Raw genomic sequence first — 24,290 nt, forward strand, 5'->3', positions numbered from 1 at the left:
GCTATAGGTACCAACACGGGTACGTACTCATGATCAGTAATCATATTAAGCGCGTGTACAGGGTAATCAGATTAGCGGAGCTGGAGGTAATCCCGAAACTATTCTAAGTATGATTAGGCGTCCTTCTCGCAGCCCAGTCCAGGGCCAGTACCTGTACCCACTATTAAGATGACGATAATAGTTTGCCAACTACGCTAGCCTGGGAGGTTACCTGCCCTATGGGTTGCCTAATAATCCCTCTATGAGACTCTGATAACTTTACTATCCATCCTGGATCAACGACGCGTGGATTAGCTACATAATGGAAACGAAGTGTTTATATCGAACTGAAGGATGTTTTTAAGATTTAATATAAGTTTCTTGATAATTTTTTATTTCGATAACCGACTGACCGAATTTAAATATTCAATAAAAATTTTATTTATTTAGGTATAGCAACGCAGACTATATTGACCATTCCCGTAAACCACGTAACGAATAATCAAATGGTCAACTTGGCACTCAGCAATGGTCAAGTAGTTTCTACGACGTTGGCGAATCTTCAATCGATCGCACAACCACAAAATATGTTGAATACACCAACGAGCAACGGTAAGGGTGAGAGGGAAGGAGAGAGAAAAAAATTTTTCTTATCGTTATTATTATTATACGGAGATGCTAAAAGTCTATTCTTCGTAAATGAATTCATTTGATTTTCTCTTGCATTGGAATATCTAATATTCTCACGCGAATCATGTATTCTTCCTTCGTTTAACACAATTCGATAGCAAGCTACAAAGTGTATTTCCTACAGTACTATACGTTCGACTGAATGTGTGCACGCGCGCGTTTGTTTGTGCGTTAGTTCCGACAAGTCCGAGTCTGGCATCGGGATTAGGCTTGAATCCCGCAGCACTGCCTCACCTTTTGAGCAACAGTTCAGCGAGCCAACAGCTTCTGAATGCAATGCAACCCCAGCAGCTGCTTCAGGCAGCTCAAGCGGCACAAGCTCAGGCAGCGCAAGCCGTCCAAGCTGCCCAGGCTTCTCAACAACCACTTCTCACGACGTCACCGCAACAGCACAGCCATCGACATGGCTCGCACATGAATCATTATACGGTAAGTGAAGCTAACGCCGTTCCTCGTTCAATATCGTTACGTCTTACACCGTAGACGGTGGTTTTGGAAATCGCTTTAACGCTTCTAAGCTATAGTAAACGAGATCAGGTGAGGTGTCTATCCGAAAATCACTTCTTCAAAAAAGGATATACCAAGATAAACGACGATAAACGACTTAAATTTCCTTCCGTTTCTCTCCATCGATCTCTTCAGCTTATCCGTTAGCTTCTTTACTTTGTTCGAACGACCGATCGATCGATTGATCGATCCATCCATCGATCGACCGATCGATCGGTCGTAATGACCTCACGAAACGAGAATTATTCTTCTCCGATCGCTTCCCGGTAATGTATACGAACTTGTATCCCTATACGATATATACAACCAAACCACGGAGTTTCCACGGAACGGATAGACGTTAACCATCGTAAGATCAGCACAGTACGACCTGAATAATTCCCAATAGCAAGCAATCTCGTTAAGAAAGTATTCCGTACCGACGGCGTTCCTTCCACTAATTAGACTCTAAAGTGTCCTGATCCCGAGACTCCGTCTCATTATTAAGTGCATAATTGGCGTGGAAGAGAAGAGTATTGTCGTTCTTTGGAGAGATAGGGGGAGGGACGGAGAAACTAATCCGTTGCCCTCCCCTCTTTCTCTTCCTTTCTTTCTCTCTCTCTCTCTCTCTCTCTCTTTTCCTCTCCCTCTCTCTCTTTCTCTTTCTCTCTCTCTATCATGCTATCGTATCGTTCACAGCCAACAGAAAAGCATCACAGAGAGAGACCGGAACAGTCGTCGCCTTTGAACGAATCTGTAGTCTCCGCAGCCTCTGCTCTAAACAGATTGACGTCCAGCAACGGTGAGATTACCATCACGACGACGCACGGTCCTAGTGGAGCTGGAGGAATAAAGGCCTCGCCAAGCACTTTACACAGTCCCAAGGAGGAAGAAGATGATCTCCTCAACGATTCCCCGAGTAAGAACGACCCATCTTATTTTTCTATCAGGCTTCTCGATCGACTCATCAAAATTTTCATTCAATGCCGTTCGATCGTGTATATTAATATCGAATCGCATGATAAAGTATCTTTAATGACACGACGAAATTGCTTTTGTGAATAGTCCTGTTCGATATTTATTAGATCGTTAAATATGTTATTTTTAATGATCGATAAGTAAAAATAATGTCAAATTAATTTGTCATTCGTAATTTGTCCGTAAGAATTTGTTTAGAAATTATGATAATTTTTATATTACACACGTAAATCATTTATTATGACCTAGAGATTATTTTGATTCATTTGAAAATCCATTTTGAGCGACGTGAATCGTTCGTGATAAGGCGTTATATTGTTGGCAATCGGAAGACGATTGCAAGTAGTAATAACTCAGTCGATCCTCTACACGAGAGTGTACTTAAGCTAGTCGCTGGAGCTCGAGTCGAGTAGCTCGGTAATCCCGGGGTAACGTACAACAGGATATCGTACAACATTCCGCCTCATTACGGGACATTAGATTGGCTACTTAGTGGCCGTCTTCTAGGAACCCATCGACGATTCCAACGACGAGACTAACCTCGAACCTGCCGATAATAATTTTAATAATTCACAATCATCGCCGCTCACGGACTGCCACTTCGTCATTTCCACTCGACTCGAATGATCATTCACCGCCTAACGATACTCAATTGCCATTATCGAATGGAACATTGCGCTCTGCTAACGCGAAGATAGATTATACCGTTGCTCTAGAGTTTACGCATAAGATTCTCTCTCTCCGCAATTTGTTATCTACGTATATATAACTCGACTTTAAATCCAAACTTTTACAAACGATTTTCATTTTATCCGACGGCATCTTTTATTAATTTTTAATTATTAATACCATGTAGGAATTTTTTAAAGTAAAATTATTGGAATAAAAAGGACGGTCAATTAAAAAGTGACTTTCTATTGGAAATTAAATCCCATAAAACTGTATAGCCAAGTTAGATCGAGCCGACTTTCCAAGAAAAATCTCATCTTTCTTTATTTTTTTTTTCTTTTTAGAAAAAAGTTCAAGTTCCGTGATCTTAGAAATGTAGGCGTAGCATTATAGACTATTTAAGATCGGGCAAGACGTTTGGTACGTGTACACACGCCTTATAAACATTTGGGGTGACAGATTTACGAGTGAAATCGGTGTAATTCAAAGTGCTTTAACGAAGCCGCCACGGTTGATGTCATTAGGCAGCTTCTCGCCGGCTGCCAGGATACGTTCTGACGAATCGATCGAAACGTGCACGCTCGCTCGACCGAGACTATATCGCGAACCTAATGCGTTAGGAATGTGAGCCGTTAGAACGATCACGGAATAACTTCTGCGTACGTTGGATAAACCGATATCTCTCGTGCCTATCCTCTCGAGTCTGCAATTAAGAGTTAAGATATGGTGCATCCTTCGTCTTTTCTTGTTTTTCTTTTTCTTTCTTTTTTTTTTTCTAACAAACTATGTAGTCCATTCCAAGATACTATTCTCTAATTTATTTTGTTTTTTAATTAAGACGTTCACTATTATGATCACTGTATTCGATTACCAATATCGATTTCTTGTCATTTATGTCTATCTACGTTTATCTTATACCATTTATTATTATCGTATGAACGATAGGAAAGGAATAACGAGTGATACTTTTCCTTTTAGGACATTAGAAATATATTAGAAAGTCTCTTTATTAATTACGGTTAATTATCTTTCCATCATAAAAATTTCTCTTTTCACAGATCAACCGACAATCAACGAAGCCACGAACAACGTTGTGGATGGTATCAACCTCGACGAGATCAAAGAGTTCGCGAAGGTTTTCAAGCTTCGTAGACTTTCGTTGGGCCTAACGCAGACCCAAGTTGGTCAAGCCCTTAGCGTTACCGAAGGTCCTGCTTATAGTCAGAGTGCCATATGCAGGTAGGCTCTTTTGTTTTTTTATTTTCACTAGAGTTTTAAAGAAAAAGAAAACAAAAAGAATTTAAAGAAAAGGAAGAGAAACGAACGTCGCTGAGGAGTAGTCAAGAAATGGACAATTATACGACGAATAGTGTGCCAGGTCACTGGAAATGGCGTTTAAAGGGTTGACACTTTTATATGTACATACCGTTCGATAAAAAAAAAAAAAGAAAAAGAGAAAAAACAATTTTCTGTAGAATTTTTTAATTACCGGACATCTTTCAGGCTACGAAATTCTTAAAGTTTAGAAAAAAAAAAATAAAGAGAAAAAAAATGAGATTTCACGCGTCTCATCCTCGCGTTCCTCACGAAATCGATTCTGATTACGTACACGCAACGTAGGCGGTGTAGTTTCGTGCAAGAGTTATTTCTTCTCGTCACAAACTCGAACGATTACGTTGGTTCCCGAACTCGAAGATATTTTTTATTCCTTTTCGCTGTGTTTTGTCCGTTCGAATTAGAAAAAAAGAAAATAAAAAAATAAAAAGAAAAAATTGAAGAAAGAATCTTTGAAAATGACGATTGATGAAATGAAGAGGAACCAACGTGGTCGAGAGTGTGCCAATGGCAGCGTGTCGAATATAATATAATAAAATAAAATAAAATAAAATAAAATAAAATAAAATAAAAGATCAATACGACGTATTTAGAGTCTCTTTATCGTATCGACTAATTTAAGCATTGGTGATTGTTCCCCAGTGCCCTGGCTACCCAGATGTACGCTGCCTCGCAGATTGTGTCACAGCAGCAAGCTACGTACGTTCACCCCTCATATGCTACCTAATTCACCTAAAAATTAAAAACTTTAAAAAATCAGCGCGGTTATACCCAAGCGTGCAGAGGTGGTTCGTGAACGGACCAAAGATAATAGCTCAGTTTTGTAGGAATAATAAAAGAATAAAAGAATAAAAGAATAAATTGAAAAAAAAAGGAGAAAAGAAAAGACAAAAGAAAAAAAATAGGATCGACGAGTAAAAAAACTCGATTATTTTTTTTTTTGTTCGAACAAAAATGGAATGTTTGTTAATACATCGAAGAAAGTGATGCAACGATCTGATTTTTGAATTCTCCTTGCGAATCCGATCGGGCATATTTGGGTATAGCTGCAAACATTCTTACTAATTTCTAATTTCGCATCCGAAAAAGAGAAATTTGCGATAAGGAGCACTTTTTGAGATTAACGAATAGTTTCTCTCCGAGCCAGGGCATTGGCAAACTTGGGCATGATGTCGCCAACGCAACGAACGTATCGACGATGCTCGAACTGTCGCTGTTTTTTCGTTGTTCGAAAAAAAAAGAAAAAGAGAAGAAAAGAAAAGAAAAGAGAACAATTAACGAAATCTATCTATTTCTATTTCTATCTATCTATCTTTATCTCTCTTTCTCTTTCTTTTACTTCACTTTTACATCGTCCTTTCGATCCTCGATTCGATCTTCTACTTTGGCGACGAACTGCGTTGGCAACATCATACACGGCATCACCAAATCTTCAAAAGCATGCACGCATTGTCAATGTCCTGTTATTGAATCGATGCATGCCCTTTCTTAGTGCTCCTTCGTCGAACGCATTTCGGTGTGGGCGATCGTGTTAATTTTATTCAAGCTACTGTATCTATGTAAAAAACAAAAAAAAAAAGAAAAGAAAAAACGAAATAGAAAGAAAGAAAAAAAAGTTTCCAAGAGGAAAGAAATTAAAAAAAAAGAAATTAAAAACGTAAAGTAACATTTTACAATTTTAAGAAATGAAAAGAAAAAAGATAAGAAAGAAAAATAAAAACGTCGTATTATCCTTCTTTCTCTTGTAAAAATTTTTCTTTCTTTCGAACGATCGTCCTACAAAGGATTCGCTCTAAATGACCAGACAATGAAGATCTATTGCTGTTCGCTCTAGATTCGAAAAGCTGGACATCACACCTAAAAGTGCGCAGAAAATTAAGCCAGTGTTGGAGAGGTGGATGAAGGAAGCCGAGGAAAGGTGAGACACATATCTCTCTTTCATCTTTTATAAGACGCAACCGTAAAGGATAGTTGATCTTCCTCCTTCTTCCTCGTACTTTCAATTACGTTCGAGAGATCGTTACGGATAAGCATCTATCGAGTGGCCTGAATGAGAAAGTAATTAAAAAACCTGTCCAACGTAAATCGTTAGACAACGCGATCGAAAAAAGTTACATAAATCCCGTCTTCCCCTAAGTGGTCCGATCCCGTTCGCATACATACACATACGTACAGACACATAGTTAACATACGTATCACACTAATCATATAGCAAAAGGGACACTTCATGTATGGATGATCTTTCGTATCCTCCGGTGCAATTTAAACCCAATGAGAATTATTACTCGACATGTTAGTACGTAGATACTTGCAATAAACGGGTTGCTTAACATGCCGATACAACGATAAATGCGAGATTAGAAACCTGACCGCACAGCGATTTATAGTATCGGTTTGTATGACTTCAAACGTTTTCTCAAAAACTTCTTAACTAGTTGCTTTGGAATTAAGATTAGATATCTGATTGTTATTTTTTATCCAAAATATTTGATTCTGTCTCAAAAAGTGAAGGAGGAAAGATAATTCTACTTTCTCGAATGCTGAAGTCGGAATCCTTTGAAATTGTTCTATATACTCTATACCTACTACGAAGTGGTATCCTATCGCTTTAGCCTCGATGCACGATTATTCCGCAATCGTCCAACAGGATCTCTTGGTCCTCTCTCTCTCTCTCTCTCTCTCTCTCTCTTTCTCATATGTGTGTGTGTGTGTGTGTGTATGTGTGTGTACACACATATTCTCCCTCCAGCCGAACACCGGGCTGCGTCCCGTGCGAGCGTGTGAACGCGTGCGTGCTAATTGGTAATTCGCTAATTGAATCCAGCTGATTAATTGCCGATCCGCGTCTAATAAATACGCGGAATGTTAATTAGAATACGGCAGACGGTGGTGAGGACGGAGAAGAGGGGACAGAGAACCGTTAGCGTAGCGAAGTCCCGATGGCACGCGAGTCTCCGCAGGAGAGATCGCGATCTTACGGTCATTTCGAAGATCTTCAAGTATTTCTTCCTCCTACGAAACTATTTCCGGGAGTTTAGTTATTCCTTCTTAGTCATAAAACTCATTTCAATGTTTTGATAATTGAACGAGAGAACAAAACGACGGAACAAAATATTATTTATGTTTATTACGATAAAAATTGTTCCTACAAAAGTGACGTCGATTATGTCGCAGATTATTAAACGTCAATCAGAGATTTATGATGTTTTCTAACACTTAACACGATGAATCTTTCTTAATACCGATAAGATCATTATAGAAACTGCAAAGTCGATAATCCAATAAAAAACTTAAATAATCCTGTGAGAAACGTAATGAAAAACACATAGCTCAAAGATTCACTCAATTATAGCCATATCTCAAGCGTTAGAATGAAAGAGAGAAAGAGAGAGAAAAAGAGAGATAGAGATAGAGATAGAGATAGAGATAGAGATAGAGGCAAGTTTCTATGCCTTGCTCGTTTTTCTTTTCATGACAGAAAACAGCAACAATGACCCATCTCGCATTCTCCCAACGTAGAAACTAAGCGCGAGCGACGGCCGCCGTTGCCGCCGCCATCGCCATCGCAGTCCGGGAAAAATGAAAGCGGCTAGTTTATGCGGTGCACGTGCACGATTTATCTGCCGAGTAATTAAACTGTGGACTAATTAAAATCAGGTTTCTGATGTACCTCTCCTCCTGCAGCAAACCTCCCTCGTACTCTTTCTCTCTCTCTCTCTCTCTCTCACACACACGTACACACATACACATACACTAACCAGAATCCACTGTCCTTTACTTCTTCTTCTTCTTCTTCTTCTTCTTCTTCTTCTTCATTCTCCACCTTTCTCTCTCTTTCTTTTTCTCTTTCTTTCTTTCTTTCTCCATTTCTCTCGTTGTTTCTCACTCACACCCACGCAAGAGTAAACCCACCACGGAAACTCCTGCACGTTCTTAACCGATTCAGCCCGCAAACCTCCCAGAATATCCTTCTTCGTCTCTCTTGGCACCACTACCCTCTTCCCCGACAACCCTCCTTCTTCATTGGAATCGTTCCGACTCTGGCAAAGAACAGGCGCGTTCTCCATTAGCATATTGTTTTCGCAAATTCGACGAAATATCACCGAGCGATGCTAATGGCCTAACCCCTTTGGAACGAGGATGAGGGCGGAAACGAGAGGACAAGGACGACAAAGACGACGACAAAGACGACGACAGGGTGCACTTTTTCTCTCGGCCCACGACGTGGTCATTCGGAGTTTAAATTAAAAACATAAATTTTTGTCGGTGTACTCTCTTTCTTTGCGAGAGAGAGAGAGAGAGAGAGAGAGAGAGAGAGAGAGAGAGAGAGAGAGAGAGAGAAATAGAAAAAGTCGTGCCAACTCTTGCACGTGACGATTCTGTCGCCTAGTAGTTATATTTGTTTCTTTCTTGTTAAACGTTCAAAGACATAGAGAGAGAGAGAGAGAAAGAGAGAGAGAGAGAGAGAGAGAGAGAGAGAGAGAGAGATCGCAGTAAAATCTTTTATTTCTTAAAGTTTTCTTTTCGACATGTTTCACTTTATCTTTTTATTTGTTTCATTTACTATTACTAATTTTGCCAATCAAAATTTGTTAAAAGAAGAAATTGTGTTATTTCGACTAAATATTTTACTGAAAAATAAAAACAGGATTCCTCATCAACTCTATTGTTCATTCTCTATGAGTCGAAACTAATTAAAAGATATATTTTTTATTTGAACCGATCTATGTAGTATTAGTCTTAGGTGACTATTGATAACGTGTATACTTTCTAGGTAATTTATTGATAATTATCTAATAATAAGAGATAAAGTACTATTACTGTCTCTAACTAAGGATTCCGAGACATTTCGAAGAGTTGTTCTTCATAATTAACCTCCATCCCTTCCTATAATCGTCTATTTTCCATTCAAGTCGCGTTTGACATTCGTAATAATTCGTAATATCGTCTGGCTATAGGAGGATATCCCTGTTTACGACTGTTTTCCGTACTTCAATTCGCCCGTTCATTCGCGATTGCTAACTTTATTTGTCTCGTTCGGAGGAGTTACAGAGAGTCTCGTTGACTGGCCAAAAAAGTTTGTCCGGTGACTATTTTCGAGCGACAAAAAAAGAAAAAAAAATAACAACAACAATAACACAACAACAATGACGACGACGACGACGACAAATAAAACAAAATAAGCAAAGACGAGGGACGAAGGATGTTTTAGTAATCCTATCTAATGCTTTTTACGAATTAACTTTTGTAAATCATATATTGTACGTAATTCGTCTACATATCATCGAAATAAAGTTCACAGTTTTTACGTAAATCTATTGTGCTTTTAACTAATAGGATATCTCGATAAAGTCGATTATTTAAAGCATATTCTATTTTTTTTTTTTTTTGAACGATAAATTTTACGATACATATATTATTATCTCTCGTAGAAGATATTATTAGACTATAATATAATATTCTGAAATAATATAAAATTGATAATCTATACAAAAAATCTTTAGAATGTTTTAAAATTTTGAATCGATTTATTAATGTTTAAATGTTAGAAAAGCAAAATTTTTTAATGAATAATCTGAATGATTTGAAAATTAATGCTACATATTGTAAACTCGTTAGGGCGATTTATCGCGTTAGATATGAAAGGAGAAGACGATTTTACAGAATTTGAGCGAGAGCAGTGCGCGTGATTGCAGGTACAAGAGCGGAGTGAATCATCTCACGGACTTCATCGGAGTCGAACCAACTAAAAAGAGGAAGAGACGGACGTCCTTCACACCTCAAGCTTTGGAATTGCTCAACGCTCATTTCGACAGAAATACTCATCCCAATGGTAAGAATTAATTAAATAAACAATAAATTAATGAGTAAGTCTTCTACGAATACGAATTTTAATTTTGCAATAATTTCTCAATTTTACAAAAGTAACATTATCTCTATAAATAAAAGATTAAGAAATAATTAATTTTATTATATTGAAATATAAATGAAATAAAATCTTTATATATATATATCTTTTTTTTTTGTTTTATCTCAGGTACTGAAATTACAACGTTAGCACATCGTTTAGGATACGACAGAGAAGTGATTAGAATTTGGTTTTGCAACAAGAGACAATCTCTAAAGAATACAGCGAGAATGATGAAGGGAATCGAGTAAAGTGACGTTGATCGATGATCGTCTATGGAAAAAATCAGCGAAGAAGAAGGAGAAGAGGAGAAAAGAATCGCTTCGAGTAAGATTCGATGTCTCCGAGAACGAACTGAGTTTAAATTTCGAGGGTCCTTTTATCAGAAAAAAAATCGCAGAAGGATTAAAAAAATGAATTGTCCTTTTTAAAATCAAGATTTGTTGATCGAATTAACGATCCTTTCGCGATTTTTACTCTCGAAAAGAAAACGAAGTACTTTTATAATTGTCCAGTTTCGCTCGATCGTGTTAACGATCGATGAGTGATCTAACTCGACACTCTGAAGACTGTATTCATCGATCTTCCGGTCTCAGTCCATCTTTTCCACGAGGAAGAACGAAAAATCGCAGCATCGAGTCGATCGAGCTCGACGATCGAAACTGAACGAAAAACGCAGCGAAAAAGAAAAAAAGAAAAGAGACTAAGTCCTTAAGGGCAATGTGATCGCAGAGAGTATACGAAAGATCTAATCTGTAAATTAGCTTTTATAGTCCTGCTCGCGGAAACCTTCAAAAGTGAAAGGAAAATTAAGTGAAGAGTATTTTTTTTGTTTCTTTCTTTTCTTTTTTGTTTTCGAAAAACCGAAGGATCGACTTTTCCTTCTTTCTCTTCGTCTAAAAAAAAAAAAAAAGAAAAGGAAAAGATTGTTAAGAGATCTTGATTAACAACGACACGTAACTTAAATGAAAATTACCAACAGTTGGTAATATTCTGCGAAGATTGAATCGTGTTACCAATTGAACGAAAATTATCTTCCTAGTTCTCATCGAAATCGACTCCCAAAAGACCTTAGAATTAGCATTTCCCATGGATAAAACCGAACATGACTTTTATATGTTTCGAATACATTGTAAATAAAAAAAAAAAAAAGAAAAAAAAGAAGAGAGAGAACATTATGTCAGAAGTTAATTTTTGGGATTTAGAATCATTGCGATCGATTCGATTGAATATTTTAAAAAATTCCAAAAAAAAAGAAGACTAATGATTGTGACAATTCTTGTTGCTTGGCTAACTTGACGAAACGACGTTTCATAGCTATTTAAAATATTCAATCCTGATGAGAAACCACGGAAGAAGAGTCAATCACAGTGATTAACCAATCATTTATTAATATAGAGAAAGAAGAAAAGTAAATATTTCGACGTCTCCATTGTACTATACGAAGAGCCATATATATATATATATATATATATATATATATACATGTATATAGCGAATAAATAATGCAATAACACGACGTTGAAAGTATTAAAAGACGCATAAAAAAAAAAAGAGAAACGAAAGAAAAAAGCAGAGACCAGAATTATGTCACACCTCGCTTCTCAAAAAAGTGACAATAGTTCGAAGATTTGTGCAAAACTAGTCCGCAATCGTTTGAGATCAAGATATCAAGATAATAATTCAAATGCGATCTCGTTTCTCAAGGCACAAATTTTTTATTTCTTTTCTCTTTCCTTTCTACTTTTATCCTTGTGGTTTAGAAACTGGACACGATTTTTTTTTCCCTTTCTGTTTTTAACAATCTTCAATATCTTTTATACATTTCATTCTTCGTGTACTTACCCCTAACTCGAACGAAGCTCACGAAACACCGTTTGTATGTAATAATCGTCATAGATTAAAATTACTACAAGCACACGCTCAAATTACATATACATATATATAAATATAATATCGATGCAGCTTCCTTCGAGATATCGTTTTTAATCTCAGACACTCTCGATAATTTCAATATCATTATTTTTATCGGATTTTAATAAATAATAAATAGAAGAGAACGAGATCGAAAGCTTTAAAACTGATCGATGACAAACTTGACGATTTCTCGCATTAAACGTGATAATTAATAGGGAAAAGCCATAATAAACTAATCATTATTTCTTCTAATAATACGAGAGCGGAGTAAGATTTGAAAGATTTAAGGAATAAGATCGTACATATATTGTAATGTACATCGTATCCTTTTTTCCTCTCGATGAAAAAAGAAGGATAAAGATAGATAGATATATAGGTAGATAGGAGAGAGGGGGTGAGGAGGGGCAGAGAGGGAGAGAGAGGGAGAGAAAGAGAGAAATAAAAAAATAAAAGGTAAGGAAACGTGAGATACCTTCGTTATAATAATGGACTATTTACTACCAATAATTATTCATCTATTACATGAATAACATTGAGAATCGATGAAAAAAATAAATAATATTAGTTAGGTGCGCGATTTCAAGTGGTTTAGCCCCGTGTACATATATTAAGATTATTGATTATATATAAGCGTTGTAATATTTAAGGAATAAACTTTTAATAATATCGTAGGCTATAAAATAGCTGAATTCGTACGAAGTTAAATTGATATGGTTAAAGTATACTTCTAAAAACGACTAACGTAAGCAAAGCAACAAGAAGATAGAAGACGAAAGAGGATGCTGAGATTTGTCCAGCAATGTGTTGAGACAGCAGAAAAAAAAAATAGGGAGATTATTATTAAGATCTTGTATTATTAAGAGTGCCGAAGAGCAAAGTAATCTGTTCCTAAAGAGTTGTATCATAAAGTAGAAGGAGAAGAGAAGTGAGATAATGAAAAGTGTGGTATACGTGGATAAGGGTGGGTCTAGGGGGGATGGGGGGTGAGAGTTATAAAAAAATTCAAAATTCAAAATTTTGATCGATTCTAAGTGGGGGGAGGGGAAAAACTGGGGTAGGGGAAAATCGTATGTTGTCCTTTTTGATAAATGAAAAAAAAATGAAAAGAAACGTTTGTACAGAGATATTCCGGTTATTAAATTTTGTTACGCGAATAAAGAGGGTGAGAAAGAGAGAAAAAGAGAAAGCGGGAGAGAGAGAGAGAGAGAGAGAGAGAGAGAGAGAGAGGAACGAAGGAGGATTATTAATTAATCTGTTAGGGAAGCTGCGTGTGGTGTAGTATCGGGCTTGTGGGAGGAAGGAAGGTGGTAATTCGGAAGGACGCACGTCCGAGAGGAAGGGTATAACGAATTAGGAATCATGTGTATTTTCTTCGTGAAATCGATATTCAATAGATTATTGCGGAAATATAAAAACGCGAGTATTAAGCAAAGAAAAAAGAAAAAAAAAAATCATGTGAAATTGTATCCGTGAGTGTCATATTCCTAAGGAAAAAAAGAAAAAAAAATCATAGATCCACGGGCGAATGTTTTATAGCAGTTTCCGAGTAGAAAAAACGAGAGAAAAAGGTATTGAAAAAAAATATATATATATATATATAGAAAAAAAAAAACGTAACACGAAATTTTCCTCGCTCTTTATGCTAACACAAAATTTTTCTACATTACGCATTGTTCGAAGTAAGGCATTTGGTTTAGCCGATAAAAGAAAAAAAAAGAAAAAAAAAAAAGAAAAGAAAAAGATAAACAAAAAGTGAAAATATCTTGCAAGCAGATGAATTCCGAATAATATGGAAAGTCAGAATAAAGAAAAACGTAGAATATAACGAAGCTGATCGCGATTGTAAATCTTTCTTTTCGTCCAAAACTCGCAAACGGCGCGGCATCACCGTAATCCTATCAAAGAGGAAACTGTTCCTGAAACATCGCCCAGAGAAACCAAAGTTCCTATTACGTTTTATAAAATAATGAAAAAAAAAAAAAACAACACACACACATATAACTGTACTGCGAATAAAAAAACCACACTTGATATGTATATACGAGAAACAGGCTAAGCTAGTTATTACGCGATACAATCAGCAATTACGAGGATTCGTTAAGGGAGATGAGGAGAAGTGAAGGAAGACGAAGAAGACGAAGAAGAAGAAGAAGAAGAAAAAGAAGAAACGAAGGCAAAGAACAGGAAAGACAGAAACTTAGAGATAGAAAGAGAAAGAGAGAGAGAGAGAGAGAGAGAGAGAGAGAGAAATAATTACGGAATAAGTAAAAGGCACGCCATGCAAAGATCAATTGAAATTTACAGTAATGGGAACAAAATGTCACGAGATCCGAAGTGACATGGTAACAGGAAAATAGACGGAATGAGAAGGGGGTGTAGAAAAGAAAGATATAGAGGAAGAGGAAGAGAAAGAAGAAGAAAAAGAGGAGGAGGAAGAAGATGAACAAAAAAAAAAAGAAAAAATACCAGAATTTTTCCTAACGCGGGATCGTACGCTTTTCTTTATCAGCGGACGCGACGAGAGATTTGTTTTATTTCAATTCTCGTTCGACGACGTCGTATTCGCGAGACACGGCATAGTCCGTTGACCCTCGATGCACAGTAAAACACACAGTCGATGATTAAGCACACAAGAAGTATACAATTAAATTAAGCAAGCCGTAGCTTTAGCTTGAATGTTAGCAATTTAGACGAAAAAAAAAAGAAAAAAAAAAAAGAAAACATACACACACGGACACACATTACACGTACAGAAAACACGGACACACGATGTAACATTAAAAACTACGTATTTAAAAGGAAACCAGAAAAAAAATCTTAGCCGTTAAGCGAATACCTGTGTAAAATCTAGTAGGTGTCCACAAGAATAAAATAAAAAACATATATTGTGGTACAAATTACATAAGATTGTGTCTCTTTGTTACCTAAGCTAACAAATCCATTATGATTATTTTTAAATTATCTTTCTATCATATGAGAATATACATTAATATATTTATACGTAAATATATATATTTTTTTTTTATTTTAATTTTTTTTATCATTTCCTGCACGCAAAAGATTTATGATTACCTTCGTGACTATTTGTTTCAACGCTTATCATCGCATTACTTCGTTATCAGCGACCAGTTCGAAATCTGGTTTCTCATTTATAACAACTGGTTTGGTTTTACCTACCCATTCGATAATAGCGTAACCTATCATGCCGATACAAAGAATAGCCATCAAGATATAAATCTTCATGTACGTACATAAATAAGGACTGTATATGTACGTTATCACAGATCCAGTGGATTCCCATAAGCGAAAGTTAGAATAAGCTGCTTCCTCCCTTCCAGGAAAGAGTAAACCACTTAAAGCTGAAAATATAAATAATATTAAAACTTTTTATATCATCTGTCGACAAGGTAGATGTTTTGTTTTTTCATTCCTTGATATATCAATTATATCTGTATTTTGATATCTGCATAAAAGAGCACAGATATATCTTGAGAAATAATTATTCTTTATGCTTAATTAAATTTTATTTAATTAAATATCCCACTACGAATGACCAACAGTTGTGAATAACACGAATTATCTACGATTGATAAGAGGATGAAAGATATGTAGAAAGTTGAAGAAGAACTTACAATTAACTTGCACCAACCAGATGGAGTCACAGATTCCCCATAATCCAGAAATTAGAAAGAATATTACCCCTTGATCGGGTGTTGGTTTCCAATTTAACATAAAAATTAAAATTCCTATATGAAGGCAAAATGCAAAGATCATAACAGGGATCCTGCCAGTCAATTTTATGATAGAACCTGTAGCTAATGCTGCAATTGCATTGGCAACACCAAAACAAATCATAACGTATCCAATATTACTGATACCCCAAGCGCAAGAGACAAAGGACTGAAAATGAAAGACTTAGTAAAACAGTGAAATCTGTAAAAGAAACATTGGAGTATACTTGAAAACTCACTGCGTTATAATCGGCAAAGAGAAAAGCTTGTTCGGCTCCAATGAAAATTATTATGGGTAGGATTAAAAGCTGACTCTTTTCTTTCAACAGTTCCAACGTAACCGCCAAGAGCTTTAATCCTGTTAATCCCGTCACCGAGCCCTTTCTACCTCTGTCATATCTAAAAAAAGAATAACAAAAGGCAAGAGAAAGAGAAAAAGGCAAAAGAGAACATACATAGATATATGGATAATCCGATAACATCTTGAAAGGAGGTCGAAGATAAAGAAAGAAGAAAGAAAAAGGAAAAGAAAGAGAAAAAAATAAAGAGAGAGAGAGAGAGAGAGAGAGAGAGAGAGCAGAAAGAAGAAAAAAAAGTAACGAATGGGAATAGACGAAAAAATGTATGTATATACATACATACATATATATATGTATATATAAACACTATGTATATATATGTGTATATATATGTATATATACACACTCACGTTCCATATAAAACGTGTGAACAAAAAAGCACTTCTCTATAACTCCGTAGTAATCTCGTTCGTCTGTATTACCTAGACAACGAATCAACCCCAAACGCGATAACCAGAGAGGCCAATATCATAAGGGCAACATAAATGCCAGATATCAAGTGGATCCTCTCTATCGGTGGTTGCTCTAGATTTGGATTGTCGCTGGTAGATGAAGATGTGGTACAAAAATTGGCTCCGCAAATCTCGGCAACGATACTACTGTTCAATGTTACGTTCGTTGACGTTGCTTTATCGTTTCCGAAGGACAGAACTGTAATTGAGAAATGAAAGAAAAGAAAAGAAAACAAAAGAAAATGAAACAAAATATGATAAAATTTTACTCATCCTATTGCGTCCTCTTTTTTTTCTAAATTATTCGATAAATACATGAGGAAGATTGATTACATGCTCGCATGTTACGTGTTTACATTGTATACTTAAACGAAATGTAAATAACGTAGTAGATTGGTGATTTACGCGATTCATAATTGCTAATTATTGCGATATTAAATAGTATTGCCTCAGATGCACCGGTAATCGTCAAGGCTACTCTCACAACCGAGTCATTAACATAACTGCTAATAACTATTACGTACTATTACTTGTACTCTTTATATTACATATTACGTGTTTTACTAATGAAAGAGTTTACTTCTTAAAAAGAAAATCAGGAATTACGTGCAATGAACGAAACAAATGAATTGTAGAAAAAGAAGAAGAAGAAGAAAGGAAAGTTAAATAAGAAAATGGAAAAAAAAGAAAGAAAAGAGAAACAGCGATGCAACACATCGAAGTTTATATTACTCATTCTGAAGTTATAATACATTCTGAGATAGCCACTTTATTTGAGTTGCCTTTGTATTCACGTATCTACATCATGCAACGTAACACAAGGGTTTATTTCGTAAAGCAAAAAGTTACATGCACGATATATTTCGTATGCTGTACATTCTTGATGAGATGTTTTATGAAAATATTTATAAAAGACAAGAGACAAGTTTTATAAAATAAGTTATTTAATAAAAGAGAGAGGAAGGGAGAGAAAAAGAGGGAGATAATAAAAAAGAAAGAGATATCAGATACCGACAACAATGGAACAGAAGATTGAATTTTCATGATCTTTTATATTTATATTATGTAATATTAACTCCCTTTTTCATTTTAGAATTTTTAAATCCCATCAAAATACGATCAATTTTATTTTATTAAGAAATCTTTTTTGTCATAACGATGAATATAAATAGAAAAGGATGCAGCATATTAAAAATTATATCGGTTATTCGAAGAAAAGATCCTAAATTATTCATCGAAACTATGAGACGGGACTTTCTCCTTTGAATATACATGCTCAATAAAAAGGTATTTTGAAAAGATGTAATGAATTTTTTACACGATATCCACAATGATTATTATGATAAAAACACATTTAATAAAAAGGTGAATTATTAAGAACAGGAATATGAAAGAAAAGTGAAGAAAATAATTCATTGATGTGTATCTCAACAAATTAATGAAATTAATTTCCTGAATATGAAAAGACAACGCAATTAATTAAATGAATTTTTTTTTTTAGATTTCATCTCGTAATTCATATTGCAATATTAATAAAATTATCAAAGAAGGAAATGAAGATATAATATAATTGCAATAGCTTAAAGCAATTAATAAATATTTATCAATGAAATTTATCAACAAATATTATGAACATAATAAAGACATTTGAATTTATAGGTGGTAATAAAATACATATATACATATATCTACCTGCCGATGAGATAAGATTACCCCAGACTTGTGCCATCTGATAAAACATAAAAAAAAGTCCAAAGAATCTAGTGACCAAAACATCAGCAGCAAGATCAGATACAGAGGCATAAGCTTCAGACACGACCGTGAGATAAGTGCACTTGGCACACCAAAGTGGTCCACCACCTAGTCCAACCATAAGTCCACCTGGGATCATGGTGTAAAATCTTGGATAAAATTGTGCTGCTATGAATGGTACATAGGTCAGTATAGCCAGAGACATTGTCCACTTGCAGCCGAGCCAACTGGTGGGATAAATATACTACTGTTATCACTGATAAACGTAGAAAAGGACAAAATTAAAGTCTATTTCCAGGAGAGAAACTTATTGTAACAAGTAAAAAAACTAAATTCTCTCAATGAATTAAAAAGTTTTAAAGAAATATTTGACGACAGTTCGATATCCCCTTATTACCAAAAGATCTTCGAACGTATAAAAATTCTTCAAGTGGTCGTAAAGGATCTTATTGTCAAGGTATTGTTCGTTCAAATAATTGAGATGGAAAATGACAAAGAAAGAAAGGAAGGAAGGAAGGAAGGAAGGAAGGAAGGAAGGAAGGAAGGAAGAAAGGAAGAAAGGAAATAGAAGAGAAGTTTGTGAAAGAGGAAAAAGGGAATAGCTAGAAGACGAACGAATATTATATCTTTTATCTTGAACGAGGTAACCGGTTGATGGCTCACAGATGCTGATGCTGCTGTTAGTTTCGTCAAGGAGAAGAGGATGATAGGCTAAGTTATGGAAGATTTTATAGACGAGCCTTCGTTTAGCTCATCGGATAATAAAGCCGATCGTTTCGAACCTTCTTACGATCCTTGTGAGGTCACATAAAATCGTTCTCGCAATAACAAAAGCTTTCATTTCAAATAGAAAAAGATAATCGATACTTGGAGTTCTCTTGAAATAGATACAATTGGTATGGCTTAAAGCCAACTTCAATTTACGAAATAAAGGATAAGGATGAATTTCTATGTGACAGAATTACAGAATACTCTATTATTATTTTCTCACCTTATTACCAAAGCCGGAAGAAATATGTTACTAAATATCAAACTTCCATAGATCGCGGCAAGTGTGAATGTGCCGAGAGATTCGCTGGCATTTATAGAACTTTGAAGATTCGAGGCACCCATAAACGCAGTGAAATTCACCATAAATGCAGTTCCTATTAATAATATATTCTTCATAATACGCCATCTTTCTGCTGGCTTGAAACTGGTTCGTTCGGTTTGCACTTTGACGAATTGTCCATTATTGCTATTGTTCTTTTCCATGGTCATGATTAAATTATTATTAAATAATACAATTTTTACAATGTGTATATATATATATATATACATATATTTATCTTCCTATGAAATTCATTTCGTTTTTAAGCTCGTTAGTTATATCGCATAACGAGTATCGAATAGTTTTCCTGAAATACAAATAGAAATGATCATTTTATTTTTCTGCATCTTTTAATGTCCTTGATACGTAAGCAAATAATCATTATGTTTGGTGACTGACAAATCGACGGAAAACTATCGAGAAGCCAAATACATTTTCCGCAATCGAGTACATGAATGAACAAATATCGAATTATACGTATATTCAAAGGCATTCCTTTCTAAACGTGGTGTGCCATGATTAGGTAATAATTCAGAGTTTAGTCTGAGGTAAAAGCAGATATGTTGCGAAACGTCCCTACTTGCATGATATATATATATATATATATATATATATATATATATATAAAATACATAAACACATTTGTGTATATATATACACACATACACATACACCATACATTTACGTTGTCGAAATTGATACTTCGCTATATCCGATAGCGAGACATTATCCTATTTGCGTCCGACATCTCCCGTGAGTTATAACACCCATCATTGTAGACAAGATAGAGAAATGTTTAAAAGAAAAAGAATCGATCAATAGCTATTTTATTCATGATAATAATAATGAAAAAAAGAAGAGAAGATACGAATAAAATAATCTTAGAAAAATCTTTCTCGAAAATTATTATCGATGATTATTAATAATTTCAATTTTTTCAAAATCGTTTGAATTCAGCGATAATGTATCTATCCGCTTTAAGATTCTGTACTATTTCATCTCTCTTTTCATCTTTCTATTTTATCAATGGTATGTATACATATATGTGTATAATCTTATATTAGAAATAATAATTTTATCAAATTGCATACATATATATATATATATATATATATATATATATATATGTATGTATATCTCGAGATATTTTCTTAACAATTTATTAATTTACAACATATAACGTAATGATCAATATTTAAAGAGTTGTACTATTAAATCATTTAAAAACATTTAGAATTATCGAATTCGTTTCATACAACGATATCTATATTACGAGAATCGAAATCAAAAACAATATTTTTCTTTAATTAATTTCAAAATTAGCTCAGCAACTTACAAATATTCTTCGTAATGTCGTTTTGCGATTATATCTATTGCATATCAGTCTATCAGATCGCAACAAGTTATACCGAACGTTGAAAACTTGTTGCTGATCGTTATCGTTAACTATTTTGTCCTTGAGAAGTAGCATGTGAGAATACTCGGGTTGTAAAACTAAATATATCAACGACTCCTTTCTATTCGAAGAAACATACTAATTTATTATTGCTCTTTAATCTAATTTCTTATATATAATATTGAATTTATCGATTGAGGCTATCGTAAAAATTCTTTATGTAAAAATTATTACGTAAAAAAAAGAAGGAAAGAGGGAGAGAGAGAGAGAGAGAGAGAGAGAGAGAGAGAGAGAGAGAGAGAGAGAGAAAGAGAGAGGGAAAAACTGAAAAATTTTCATGCGGAGTTGATGAAATAAATGTGACCAAGTTCTACGGAAAGTAGAGTAACACGTAATAATGGAAAGTAATTTTATTCGTGATCGAGATTAGCTTTTAAATGAAACATCGAATCGCAATTAACGAATTTCATTAATATGTACGCATATAGATATATATATTTATTAAGCAGACATATTTCTCGAAAATTTCAGTTTCACGAAATACGTATACATTTATATATAATACTTTGATGGATGAAAAGATGAAATAGTACCAAGATCGATATCAAAAGTTTGTGTATTTATTAGATATATATTTTGGAATAAAATCATCAAACCATAATAAGGATTAGATTTGCGTACAAATGTCCTTGTATTAAAATGCTTTTGCATTAACATAACCAGATATTAGGAAAGAGGAAAATGTCGTCTCTTCTACGATTCCATACCGTTTCTGACTACTAATTTGTAAAAGTGGAATTCATGCTTCCTATTAAAGAAGATATCGCTTGTTCTACGTGCATTGTCACATTTCTTCGTAGACGATAAATCTTCTTTTACATATAACACCTGTGTATCTTAGTATTACCGAACTCATCGATTCTTACACAACTAATTGCACAATTATTCTAATTCTAAACGTATTAGGCAATTTCATGAAATCCTATTCCACATATGGCATAACCAATAAAAATGTATTAAAAAGTATTATTTATACTTTACAAAAAGGAATAAAAGTAAATAAAAAGAAATAATAATAATAATAATAATAATAATAATAATAATAATATATAAATAATATACTTACGAGCGATGAAAAATTTTAATCTTAACACTCAACTTTAGATCATAAAAGATCTATAGTAAAAATTTGATCATCCGATTTCTTCATTTTATTTCTCCTTCGATATCTCTTACACTCCGTTTATTAAATCCTATATTGTTATGCCTTTCGTTCTTTTAGTGATACACGTTTCATACTGGTTTGGTCACACACAGGACACGATTGAAAATGAGACTGATGCGATCGAGAACGCGAAAGGCAATGATCGAGGCAAACGTTATTGTCCCCACCAGCATCCGTCCTCACCTTTAACGATATTACTAACCATAGTAGTTTACCTATCGACGATGATAATACTTGATCGGTAAGTCTTAGACTTATCCCTACTGTTTTATTTTTCTCTCTTCATTGTCGTCGATCATTTAATCATACATTGAAATCTTTTTTTCTATTACGTTTGTTATGAAAGGGAAGAGAGAGAATATTTATAACTAACAGAGTTTAATTAATCGATCTTATTAAAATGTTTGTATCCTATTAATAAGTTTATATTAATATCGAAATGAATATAATGTGTAAAATTAAATATCTTATTTTATATACGATTACAAATATTAGAATCGCACGTATGTACGCGTTCAACTTTATTTCTTAATTTGTAATATGTTTAAATCCGCAAATGCATGATATATATATATATATATATATATATATATATATATATATATATTTTCATGAAAATATAAAGTAAGGATCTCGTGGTAACTTTGATATTTATCAAATTTATTTTAGTTATTAATTAAATACAACAATTCATTGCTAATTTATTCGAATATTGCATGTTTATTATTATTAAAAAATTAGAACTTTCAATTAAAGATTTTTCTTATTCCTATCACTGTTTCGATAATTGTTGGCAATATTAAAGTGAATGTACACCTTCGTGATTCAAGATCAAACGATTGCTTGATTGTCACGCGACATTGCATTTTTATTTATACGATCACGATGAAGTAGCGTGTTCGTTTTAAACGGAAAGAATATTTTTAATATTCATGGTATGCGTCAAGATATCTACTATCGTTTCTATAATATCCGACTTTTATTAGACGTTAATCGAGATTAACCATTATATCCCTTTCGTCCCTTTCACCAATTTAATTTAATATTATGAGTATGTTTAATGACCGCTATTATTTATACTTCACAACTATTAATTCTTCTTTATTCTAATAAAATTTGCTTCAAGAAAGTGTATCAAGATTTTTATAAAATTCTAATCATAGATTATGATATGTCAATAAAATTTGTAGAAAAATAACAGCTAATATTGTTGTCTTTTTATATTTTAAGATCGTTTTTTTATGTATCGAATTTTTCAAAGCCGAGATGATCAAGAACATTTAAACGTTATGAAAAATTAGCTTTATAGCGAATACTTTCGATTTCGGAAATACGATTCTGTTACTGTTATAATGGTTTGCATAAATCATACGATTTTTCCTTTCTTCTTGTTCTTCCTGTTATTCTTCTACTGTTATTTTTCTCTATTCCTATCTCTTCGTGCACATACATCGAGGTACTTACGGAATACTGTCGGTATTTGTAATAAATCTTTCGCTGTTTTGTTATCGCCTATGATTTCAATTCCATAACTTTCCGTAACGTGTTTTCCTTTAAATGTATTTAAATATTTTTCCGAGAACGTTTGAGAATAGTTATTTCATTTTCTTCTCTTTTTTTTTTCAAGAAATCGAAACATTAGGATATATCGAATTATATTCTATGATTTAATTTTTACAAATAAATATTTTCGAAATTATCACACCTAAATAATATTTTATTATTTTCCATAAATAATAATTTACGATTTAGAAATTCGATAATTCCTGAAACGTAAATAAAGAAATTATATCATTTATTCAAATTTCTCACAGATTGCATGTATTATTTAGCTTGATTAAAAGTAGGTATTTAGAATTTTTTTTCCTTTAGTTCAATGAATATTCATTCGAATAAATTAATGTTTGTCGCTATTCGTCAAATATAACAAAATAAATAAATATATATATGTGTGCAATTAATAAATATGTAGGTACGAGAGTTACATAAAAAACTTGAGGGAAAAGAAAACTCTTACAAATAGTATTTTTTCTTTTTCGATACTATCCATCGTAATAAATAATAAAAGAAAAAAGAAAGTTATACTTGACCTAAATTTCACGCTTTCCTATTTGTTTGTTTGGAGAAAGATAAAAAAAAGTAATTCATTCCTCTGCGCGCACATTATTGACAGACGAAAGTACTCTAGCTAATTAACATACACGTGAATCTGCGCATATATACAAATACAAGTTCGACGTTGAATATTTCGCAAAAGGAACTTTCAGCTCTTCCATTTGGTATTCCTCGCAATTTCACTGCACGTCATGCTTTTACCTAATTT

At 33.9% G+C, this 24,290-nt stretch overlaps 2 protein-coding genes across 7 annotated transcripts in view; one reads left to right on the forward strand and one right to left on the reverse strand.

Moving 5' to 3' along the window:
• Positions 1-11,354, forward strand: part of LOC122634997 (POU domain, class 6, transcription factor 1) — a 121,387-nt gene extending 110,033 nt beyond the window's left edge. For 3 of the 6 annotated variants that reach the window (XM_043824633.1, XM_043824629.1, XM_043824634.1), the window contains 8 exons: positions 430-591; positions 845-1,098; positions 1,855-2,074; positions 3,861-4,041; positions 4,780-4,836; positions 5,972-6,055; positions 9,819-9,970; positions 10,175-11,354. In XM_043824633.1, the coding sequence (XP_043680568.1) occupies positions 430-591; positions 845-1,098; positions 1,855-2,074; positions 3,861-4,041; positions 4,780-4,836; positions 5,972-6,055; positions 9,819-9,970; positions 10,175-10,296 (1,232 nt within the window). In that variant the 3' untranslated portion in view covers positions 10,297-11,354. The remainder of the gene's footprint in view (positions 1-429; positions 592-844; positions 1,099-1,854; positions 2,075-3,860; positions 4,042-4,779; positions 4,837-5,971; positions 6,056-9,818; positions 9,971-10,174) is intronic. The other 3 variants (XM_043824630.1, XM_043824631.1, XM_043824632.1) reach the window with 3 other exon arrangements.
• A 1,081-nt stretch (positions 11,355-12,435) lies between these two features.
• LOC122634998 (UNC93-like protein) lies at positions 12,436-22,124 on the reverse strand. The gene is made up of 7 exons (XM_043824636.1): positions 21,869-22,124; positions 19,248-19,653; positions 18,197-18,483; positions 16,475-16,703; positions 15,933-16,092; positions 15,595-15,862; positions 12,436-15,321 (listed from the first exon to the last, which is right to left on the reverse strand). The coding sequence occupies exons 2-7, from the start codon at positions 19,574-19,576 to the stop codon at positions 15,062-15,064; spliced, it is 1,533 nt and encodes a 510-aa protein (XP_043680571.1). The 5' UTR covers positions 19,577-19,653; positions 21,869-22,124; the 3' UTR covers positions 12,436-15,061.
• Positions 22,125-24,290: the final 2,166 nt, after the last annotated feature.

This window comes from Vespula pensylvanica, chromosome 16, assembly GCF_014466175.1.
Source record: "Vespula pensylvanica isolate Volc-1 chromosome 16, ASM1446617v1, whole genome shotgun sequence".
NCBI classification, from domain to species: Eukaryota; Metazoa; Arthropoda; class Insecta; order Hymenoptera; family Vespidae; genus Vespula; species Vespula pensylvanica.

Bases quoted from the DNA above. Each gene is read 5' to 3' on its own strand.
- LOC122634998 (XM_043824636.1), bottom strand. From the start codon at position 19,576: ATGTATATATATATATATATACACATTGTAAAAATTGTATTATTTAAT. The intron at 18,484-19,247 runs GTGAGAAAATAA...TTATCCCACCAG, and splicing joins CTTCCGGCTTTGGTAATAAG to TTGGCTCGGCTGCAAGTGGA. The intron at 15,863-15,932 runs GTGAGTTTTCAA...TTTCATTTTCAG, and splicing joins TCTTTGCCGATTATAACGCA to TCCTTTGTCTCTTGCGCTTG.